This window comes from Triplophysa dalaica, chromosome 8 (assembly GCF_015846415.1).
Source record: "Triplophysa dalaica isolate WHDGS20190420 chromosome 8, ASM1584641v1, whole genome shotgun sequence".
Lineage (NCBI taxonomy): Eukaryota > Metazoa > Chordata > Actinopteri > Cypriniformes > Nemacheilidae > Triplophysa > Triplophysa dalaica.
The window spans coordinates 3,338,398-3,349,096 of record NC_079549.1 but is presented as its reverse complement, the minus strand read 5'-3'; the positions used below and the strand labels follow the sequence as shown (position 1 = coordinate 3,349,096).

At 37.3% G+C, this 10,699-nt stretch overlaps 1 protein-coding gene across 1 annotated transcript; it reads right to left on the bottom strand.

Moving 5' to 3' along the window:
• Positions 1-338: 338 nt before the first annotated feature.
• Positions 339-7,656, bottom strand: upp2 (uridine phosphorylase 2). Its single transcript, XM_056755161.1, has 8 exons — positions 7,548-7,656; positions 7,292-7,363; positions 6,922-7,033; positions 6,447-6,605; positions 5,860-5,974; positions 4,154-4,363; positions 3,553-3,699; positions 339-1,006 (listed from the first exon to the last, which is right to left on the bottom strand). Exons 2-8 carry the CDS (start codon positions 7,342-7,344, stop codon positions 864-866), a joined length of 939 nt encoding a protein of 312 aa, XP_056611139.1. The 5' UTR covers positions 7,345-7,363; positions 7,548-7,656; the 3' UTR covers positions 339-863.
• Between the last annotated feature and the right edge of the window lie 3,043 nt (positions 7,657-10,699).

The following is a 10,699-nucleotide window of genomic DNA, read 5'->3' as shown; positions in this document are numbered from 1 at the left end:
TTTGTGTATAACAATGGCTGCGTGTCCAAGGCAGCATTTCAAAGGCATCAAGGCTAGTCCGAATCCAATGTCTTCTTTACTTTCTGTCTCTTGAGACACCTCCATCATGACGATTTTCGAAGGCAGCGTGGATGTATCCTTCAATGTCCAACAATTCTATGGTTGTGCGTGTGCAGGGAATGTGATTGTTCTAGCAGGGTTGCGTTAAAAAAAAAAAATGGTGGCAAAGAAAGTGGCTGGAGCACAGTTTGTGTGTAAATAAAGTTATATTTTCTCTTTTTACAACTTTGGATTGCATTTCTAGCGTGGAATTAGTATTGTAGTTGAAACATATTCGATTAGTTATCACAAAAGTTCCCTTTATTTCAAACAGAATTGAGTTACTGTCAGGATGAATGTCTCTCAGCTGCCTTCATGCCCAAACGCTGCTCCTGAAGTAATTGCCTCATGAGGCAGCTGCCTTAGCTTTCAGACGATACCAATGTGCAAACGTGGTTTACAGGGACACTTCCTGTGTGCGAATATTATTGGGAAACACACGTGAAATGATGAGAAACATCCGTAAAATCGCTTGTAGAAAACGCTGTGAAGTGAAGAGCCATCGTTATCGGGCTATTATGCATTTAGTGGACATGACTTTACTAAAAAGAAAAGAAAACCCTCAATAATGAAGATGTAATTTCTAAGTCAGAGAATGTAAATACATGTAAAATTTAAACCACACAATTGATTTACAAGTCATAAAACATACAAATAACTATTAAAATTCTGGTCCCGAGGTGATGCTTAATGTGAACATAACCTTTAAATAACACAAACACACTATGAACAGTATGTACAATATGGAAGTTCATTCCAGTATTTTATGACATTAGTCCAAGACGTTTCTTAATAAAATGGGCCACCAAGCGCTGCGGCCTCTGTTGATAATCCAGCAGAACGTCATGAGGAGTGGAAATCTGGTCCCCCTCAAACCTGTTCAGTAGGGTCACACATACAACTGCAGCTGTAATAAAGATAAATAATAAAGATGTATTATTAGTGTTTCCTTTGATGATTTTGTAATTCATTACTTAAAAGTGTTTAACACAGGGGTGCCCAATCATTCTCTTGGAGGCCCAATGAGTTTTACTCCAAAAACACACCTGAACAAGTAAAGGGATGTTGTGCTGTATAGAAACACTACGTGCCTGCGCAAAACACATACCCTGTTTTAAAGGGATAGTTCATCCAAAAATGAAAAATCTGTCATAATTTACATTTCTTTGTTCCAATGAATTGGAAGAATGTTAGCGATTTTCAGTTCTGGGGCATTAAATATAATAATAACACATAATGAGACATTTTGAAGAATTTAGGAAAACTAAAAATTCTCGGGCACCTTTGACTACTATTTAATTCTTCCTACTATGGTACTCAATGATGTCCTGGAACTGAAAATGACTAACATTCTTCCAAATATCTTTCGTCTGTGCCAAAGTCTGCATTCAATGCACCCTTGATATCAAGAACACATCGGGGTACTTTCACGAATTCTCTGTTCTTGTGTTCTTGAGTATTGGAGCCGGACTTTGACAATAATTGATGCTATAGAACGAAAACAAGAAGACACAAGACCGCAGAAGAATGCATATTGAGAAACGGCCTTAGAGGACAGAGGCCGGTGTCGATGGCTCCTTATCTTGCTGTCCTACAAGCTGTAGCAACGCAGAGTTACACCAAACATGTGGTACCAACTGTGTATCAGGCGCAGGCTAAAGTGGCTGCTGACCAGGATGCAGTGCTGCCAAGTCCAGTCACAGGTTTAAATCGCCAGGATACGTATTTACTCACACTCTATTCTCAAATTATACTTCAGAATGTGCAAAGGGCAAGAGCAAAGCTGAACGAGGACAGTAGCAGCATGAAACCAGTGAATACAGAAAGTGCCTATGACGAGGGGCTGTCTGGATATGAAACAGATAAATGTCAGAACACTGAAATAACCAGTAGTCCTATTAACACGAACAGGGGGCAGTAACCCGTATGAAATATGTGAATCGGTTAAAGCACCTGTGAAAAGGAGTTGTCTGGGTATGACACCAATATTTTAGATACTAAAAATGTGTGGTACGATAATGACTACAGCAAGGCTTCTGAATCATGTTCTACATTTTTGGCGTTAGGGGGCCGCATTACACTATAGACCGTTTCATCGGATGCGTGTGCCTGGAGTGCAGTTAACTTCCATTCTGTGTTTGGCTATAATGTCTAATAATATAACTATTTATATTTGATTTCATTTATGTTAATAATAATTCATAATATTATTTTATTGTATAATAATTGTATTACAGGGGTGATATGACACTGCTAAAATTAATATTATCGTTTGTTTTAGAAGTAATGCAAAATGTGTATACAAAAATGTTCAAAATGCTGTATTTTCCACAACGTGCATGTTTGTATCTCCTCTTTACCCCACCTCTCTGAAACGTGCAGATTTTTAACAAAGCTCATCACTCTGAAAAGCGTGTTGTGCTATGATTGGCCAGTTAACCAGTGTGTAGTGATTGGTCGAATGCTGCAAGCGTGTGACGGAAATGTGACGATTCTTACCACTTTTGGAACATCAGGTTTTGGAACATCAGGTTCCAAAGCAACTGTACTTACAGGTATACCCACCTTACGTGCGTATACATTTGGGCGGTTTTGTCAACTTATACCATGAACTGTCATAGATTTGTGGGGGTGTGGTTACACGAGGGGTTAAAGGCAGTTTGCTTTTAGATAGAAGGCATCTTTTGTTCTTATACATGCATGGGCAACTTATAACACACCAAAAGACACAGAAAAACATGTGTTCGCGCCATACAACCCCTTTAAATGAACGATTTGTTAAATAAACAATTTGTTGAATTTGTCGTGTAGTTTGGTTGCATTTAAAAAAAACATATGGTACATTAACATCTAGTTGTTGACTTTGGTATTGCAGTCTAATTTCAAGATATTGAAGAGACACTGTAGCCAATTTACAGTTCTTCTCGGTTTCTTTTGCTTATTATCAGAAATAATCTACAGACACTATGGTTTGCGAATGTGAACCGGAAGTTAAGGGCTGACCACGTTTATGTCGTCTCTTTGAAACCGTTTATATAGCAGTGGTGGGCCCATCCCTTATCGCCATCTTGAACAGCGAGTTAAAAACGCACTGGCATGATTGAGTAAAGTTTCAGGAAGATTTTAGGAAGGATGTATTGGAAATGGACCCTAGGAGTATTGGGCACCCCTGTTTTTTGCCTGTGCTCTAAACAAGTTATATACTGAAGTTCGATAAATTTGTGAAAAGATTGTTAAATTACTTAACATACAGTAGCGTGCATAAAACATACATAATTATGCTTTAACATGCATAAATCCATAGTAACAGTGAAACTTGCCTGATTATAGTAGTTTCAGCAAAAGTAAATAGGCCGTTACATTGTAAAGTTTTTTTTAAATTATCTGCAGTTGGCATATTTTGGTTCACAATCTTAAAGTAGTAATGACAAAAAATGTAAACCTTTGTAATACCTTTGAGATTGCACACACGACACATGGCAGCAAAGACAGTGGATTCCATTTCAATATTCCTGACACCTTTGTCATATGCTTTTTTTAAATATTCAAATTTTTCCTCAGTAGAGAATGAGCACAGGGCACCGTCCAGTCGGCCTTGACCTGCAAAAGGAAGTGACGCGAGACAATCAGACAATATAAAAAAACATTTGTTCCAAATTTCAGGGTAACATTTAAAAATGGATAGCGATAAATACTATTTTCACTAAGTGAAAATGTCATATTTTCTTAGCAATATATGCTGTGTAAACCAAGAGAAAATTGTGACGGACGCTATTTACATTAAAACCTTGTGTACACCAGACAAAAGTGGGGAGACAAACACGAGAGAATGACTAGAAACTCACTAAGTACAATGCATTTCATTTAAATTGATTCTATTGTTGAGTTAGCGTAAATAGCCTCTGCAAACAAGGCGGGCAATTTGCATTCACTGTAAATAGGCACTCTGTTTTAAATTATAACTGTTAACACAAACTTTTAGCGTAAGACTTAAACCAATATGGGATAAATAATGTATGTTTAATTATATGTTTAAATAATGTAGGTCCAATACCTTCGTAAAAGTCATGGGTGCACATTGTGTCTCCAATGACTGTTGGTACATCTGGCAGCTCTGTGGAATACTTCAGCAGCTCTTTGGCCACATCTGCATCCAGCTCTGTGCTCCTAACAATCATCTTCCCCAAAACCACCTGGTCAAACTGCGGCCGGAAAAATGAGTCCACAGCTTTTTCTGTAATCACTACAGTACCTGCTGGGAGACCTGTGTTTTCAAACAACAGACATAAGCATTGGTATTATGATCCCTGCCTTCTTGACAGATGTCATTAGTTTTGTGGACAAGGTTGTGACAGTCCCATGTCTTGTGAGCTTTGCGTGCTCTCTATGGGAGCACATGGCCATTCAACCACCCTTAGCAGCGTAAACGTAAACGTTGCTGTTCTGTTTCTGTTTATGGTCGATCAGACTTCCATTCCATTCCATTTTCTACCGCTTATCCGAACTACCTCGGGTCACGGGGAGCCTGCGCCTATCTCAGGAGTCATCGGGCATCAAGGCAGGATACACCCTGGATGGAGTGCCAACCCATCGCAGGGCACACACACACACTCACTCATTCACTCACGCACTCACACCCTACGGACAATTTTTCCAGAGATGCCAATCAACCTACCATGCATGTCTTTGGACCAGGGGAGGAAACCGGAGTACCCGGAGGAAACCCCTGAGGCACGGGGAGAACATGCAAACTCCACACACACAAGTCGGAAGCGGGAATCGAACCCCCAACCGTTGATCAGACTTCAATCAGGAAAATATAACTTTTATTGGCCATTCTCCAGGAAAAGCATGGCAAGGCAAAAGAAAGAGGTCACCCATGAGCCAACCGACGAGCGAGACCATTTACCATCAAGGTTATCTGCACCGCGTCAAGATTGGCTGCGCTGCATTTCCTTACTCTTGCGTTATTAAAGTTTAGGTGTGTCTGTTTGTTCACTTGATTTTAGTGATGGATGTAATATAAACGGTGAATTAGCGCTGGATTTGGAGATCATTTGAAACTGATATGGTGCAGTCCCAGTGGTAAAAGATGCCAGCCATGAACTGCACGCGGTAAGTCAAACTAAATCATATGTGCATAATGTACAAAACACGAAGGGATTAATGTGATGATGTGTTTTGCTTGCTCATGCTGTAGTTCCATCCCACTCTCCCCACTAGTCCCACCTCTAGCAGCTCTTCGAAGATACAACGTTTGCAAAGCTACTGTACAATAATACTATTTGGTGGACACAAGATAATCTAATAATTATAATATTACAGCGTGGTGAACATATGAACCTAACTCATGTTTAAAGAACCATCGTAAGGCTTTCCTCTGTGTTCTGATTCGGCGGCATTATTCATGTTCCATAAAAAAAAACGCTTTTGAGACATTTTATGTTTATTGCCCCCCTAACTGTTGATGAAATTTGAAAATGTTAACAGCCAAGCTATTTGGTGTTTTATGAGCAACAGTTCCCACAATTATGAGAAGAGTAAGAATCAGGTTCCTGGCTTCAACCACTCAGAAGCAGCTGGAAGATGTTCTGATGTACAGTTGGAGACTATTCAAAAGTTGTATGAATCTTTTGTGAGAAAGTCTAAAGCTAAAGGCAAATGGTCTCATTGTTTTGTTCAAAAACTGTATATGTTTACCTATATGTCCATCAAATTACTGTATCGGGATCAATGTAAGATAGAGTATGAATTGCTTACCAACTCCACCTGAAGTGCCGATGCGGAAGATGATGAGATCGCTGCACTGGGCATGATACAGCAGTTTAATTAGTTCATGCAACATGATGGAGATGGAGGGCACGCCCATGCCATGCTGTCAAAGACATGTCAAAGGAAATGTCAATCATAACCATGAAGCCAGTGATACCAAGTGTTCTATTACTTAACAATAAGTTAAAAGAAGTTGTGCTTTATTGTGAATATAGTGATGGATAAAGTAGGGCCCTAGGAAATCTGTTTTGTTTTTTTCTAAATTCTGTTTTATTATTATTTTTATTTTCCTGCAGTTTTTTTACTTTATATTAGTAATATATTATACTAAATGTACTTAAGTGTTTACTTAAAGTAGTAGTCATTTTCATTTTTAAACCTGAACCTTACTGAAAAAATCCACAAAAAGGATTAAAAAAGGAATAATGTACTACTGTTAATATAAACCATTATCTTATCAGTATCTTTTCAGAAATTAATGTTTTCTAAGATCACAGAATCGTCAAACACTTTGGCTTATCATTCTACATATATTTTGGCTAGATTACAACTCATTTAAACAGACAGAGACTCACACTGATGGACATCACTGGTCCTACTTTATACATGGAGTATCGGTCCGTTCCCTCACAGATGTCTCTGACATCTGCAATGTTGCCAGGCAGCTTAAGCTGCTCATGGATAAACTGAGCAAAAGATTTCATTCGATTGGGACTTCCTCCAACACATACAAACTACAAAAAGAGAAACGGGAAATACAATTATAACATTAAAGTATAGTATTAAAGGTATTTAGAGCAGGAACGAAAGTTGTCTTTTTTTGCAAGTCTGTCTTTGTGCGGTCCTTTTATAGACCCCTGCATGTTTTGGCAACTATCTTACATTATTTTGTGGGCTCCTTATAACATGAGTTTCAAACTTATGTCTCCTCATTCCACCCTTTAATCTAAAGCAATTTACAAATGAGAGAGCTGTTAACATTTTTTCATTAAAACCAACAGTACTTAAAAAGCTAGAAATCTAAGTCCTGTCTGGCCAAGTCTTACACACCTTCACATCACCAAACATCTGAGGCAGATTGTGTGTCTTGGTGCTCAGGTTGAAGTGGTACAAGATGTCCTCCTCCATGCTGTCCAAATGAGGGTTCTTCACATACTCCTGTCTAAGACACATCCCTTCAATTATATACAATATATATACACACATGTGTCCTATGGTTTGACATAGCTAAATAAAAATAAACGATTAACATTACATTTTTAAAAGTTATATTTATCACATAAAATAGCACAAGACAGATTTTTTCCAAAAATGTTGGCATCAAACCATAGGATACATTTGCATATTAATCCGTCAACTCTACATTTACAGGCGCACACACAAATGCACCCACACGCGTATATATATATATATTCCTCACTTAATGTAATCATGATGTTCCTTCCCCATACTGTTTAGTAAGATAGGTGACATGGTTGCAGTTGATTTCAATCTGCAAAAGATAGAGGAAAATATACACAAGCGGTTCTGCACCTTCAAAACAGTAAATATACACAGTAGTACATGATAAACAGTATATATACAGTATATATATATTTATAAGATATCTCATTTCGGAAATAAACGTATCATATACTTTACTTTATCTCAGATAACGATTTAATTTTAATACATACCTTGTTGTATTGACTGTGTCTGTTAAAAGAGAACGGTCTTTTATCCTGTTAATTCGTTTTACTTCGCCGCTTAGATTGTTGTGTTGTCTTGTGTTGTTGATATCTAGAGAGTTACAACATTTCTATGTTACGCTGGCCCTTATAGACCTCATTGTGCATCTATTGGCTGTGAAGAGAGGTGTGGCACCTGTCTCCACCTCCTCCTGAAGTCACATTGACATGTTAATAAACAATTCATGTTCTGGACAAAGATGTTTATCCTTGTAAAATAAAAATGTTTTGAATATTCATATGAATATGTATGCTTATATTAACAACATACAACCTCAGATCTAAAAAGAAACTTTAAATTTGAGCTCAAGTTACTAGGCTAAATCAGTTTTCTGGATTACAGCTTTTTACGATCAACTTTATAACCATTACAAAATAGTTAAAATTGACATATTTTGAAGAAATGTATATGTGGGCCCAATTGTGTGTCTACAAAACTTCAATTTCTGAATTTGAGCATACGCTAAATTAAAGGTTTAATGACATAGTAGATCATTTACATAAATTTATCCACATCTGTACAAACGTTTGTGACAATGTTGGTGATTTAAAGGGACAGCAAACCAATGAATGATAATAACACATTTCATGCTTCGGATTCTGAGCAGTTCGAGAGTGTGTACTAGTGTTGGAACATAACATAATCAATAGACTTGGCAAAACCCAATAGTAGAATAAACATTGTTCAGGTCTGACCGTGTAAAGTAAACTACAGTAGACTTAAATGAATTACATTTCTGTTTTAGAAACTCATGTTCTTTCGCTTGTATCATAATTTCACTTCAGATTATTTGTATGTTTATTGAATTAGTCTCTAAATTATAGGAGTAAGTAAATCTTGAACATAAAGGAGACGATTTCAGTGTGTGTTCAGTGAGTAAATAATTTTATTTGTAAAGACTTCTACATATAAAGCATAGAAAAATATATTAGTTACATATGGTTGAAAACATATTTAATGCTTTTAAAAGATCTTGACTACTTTCTTGACAAAACATATGCTATCTATCATAACATGATGTCAAACACACAATATCATCATGTTCAACCAAAAGTCATGATGTCAGAGTTGTCTGTGTACAATTACCTTTGGTCTGTTTACAGTACAGGACACAGTGTTACACAAGTAAAATGATGAAAACTTGCTTTTAAAAACAACTCTACTTATTAATCTAAACGTTTCACGTTACAAAAGTGGTTAGATAATGTTTTATTACCGAAAGACTGCAAAGATGTAGATTAAAGTTATTACTGACATTTAAGGTGAAAATATTAAAAAGGTGTCATGGGTTAATTACAGCATCATTTTATTGCACTTTATCAACATTTATGACTTAAAGTGTTTCAAGCATGATTATCATTTTGTCGTTTTGTCTGCCTGTAAAACTGGAAGTTCAAAATAACAAATATGATGTGCCCTTGAGAATGATCCTTTGCCCTGGTGTGGTCAACAAAATCTTTAAAAATACTGTGCAAACAGTTATTTTGCAGTAAGGACATCTTACTGCAAATCACTGAAACATGAAAACTAAACATGTTGTTTGTGTGCAGTCAAATGTGTGTGACCTGTAAGTTATAGTGGTCTCTAGTCCAAAAGTCCAGGTTTACTAGATGTTACTGTAACATTAGCAAAACACAAAACCAAAAAGGCAGCGAATGCATTCATTTATCCAATGTAATGATTGCATGCTCAAACAAATAATACATAACTAAATGAGGTTAAAGTTTGTGAATAAACTTTGTTCACAAAATAATGTAAAGCATGAAGAAATTTTGACTGTGATAGATCCAAATTTTAATATTTTACTCAAAAACCATAGTTGTTACGATAGTTACTGTTGTAAAACCATGGTTTTGCCCATAGTCACAACAACAAAAAAGGTTACACTTGTACTACGTAAAAACCTGGTTAATTTTTTATTAGGGTGTATATATCAAATTATTTACAATAAAGATGAATTTTGGGGACAACCCTCAGATGGGATGGGTCCTGACCCATGCGATTTCAAACTATGACTGTGCTATACTGTTATGATCCAGTCAGTGTTTCCAATTGTCTTGTGACATTTTGTTATGTTGTTGTGGACTTTGAGTTTGCAATTTACATCTAGTTCCTGTCTTGTGCTGTGGTCAAGGTCCTTTATAAATATGATACTTTCACAGAATATTCTTTACATTCATTGTTGCCCTGCTGTAAAACCCAATAGAACCCTGCAGAGAACATTTAAGGGTTAAAATGGAAAACTAATGAAATAGAAAAAACTAAATGAATGAAAACTATAATGGTGTCTACTGAATTCTGTTGGTGGACAGGAAGTCCATAGAAAACCATTAAATCATGTAGGAATACGTATATGGCCAAAAACATTTTTATTTTGTAATGGAAAAATGTATGGTATGCATAATTAATAATGGTATTTTTATAGAAACCACTAGAATTTCTGTGATTGTTTCTATTTTTTGGCAGGATGGGTTTATGTAGAAATAGTAGAAATCACTTTAGCTGGGTTTTCACAGACTGGATCTTAAATGTGCATTGAAAATTGCCAGCTGTTGAAAAGTATGCAAGAACCTCTTGATGGCCATTTGAGCCTCGTTCGTGAAAAAAAATCCAAACAACCCACAGGCTGTCATGAATTAGAACGAATTCTATTGCGGGTAAAAACCAGGATAGGAAAAGGCTTATGTGGGGTGTGATGTGGGTGAAAGTGGTGAGAGGGCGACCCGCCAACGTCCAGGCATAGATGGGTTCGGGTAGTGGGATGAATGGTAAGTTCCACTTGCGAGCCGTTCCACTGTGAATAAAGATGCCCTCTGCACCAGAATCCAGGAAGGCATCGCAGACGTGAGATGAGCCCTCGAATGTTAGGGTACATGGCATCATGGGGTGTGAGATGGGAGAGTTTGTGCAAGGAAGGGCGCCCACCAGGACTCTCCGCTATACCGGTGAGTGCGATCTTTTAGCGGACACAGAAAGATAAGATGACCAGACTTTACACAATAAAAACAAAGGCCCTGGATGAGCCGCTGCGGTTTCTGGGCGGAGGTAAGGCGCATGGGACCAAACTGGATAGGCCCAGGGTCGGGAAGCGTGGACGAGG

Excerpts from the sequence above, each read along its gene's own strand:
- upp2 (XM_056755161.1), bottom strand. The coding sequence starts at position 7,344 with ATGTCACCTATCTTACTAAACAGTATGGGGAAGGAACATCATGATTAC. Across the intron at positions 6,606-6,921 it reads AGATGTTTGGTGATGTGAAG|TTTGTATGTGTTGGAGGAAG; the intron begins GTGTGTAAGACT and ends CTCTTTTTGTAG. Across the intron at positions 5,975-6,446 it reads GACCAGTGATGTCCATCAGT|CATGGCATGGGCGTGCCCTC; the intron begins GTGAGTCTCTGT and ends TGTCTTTGACAG.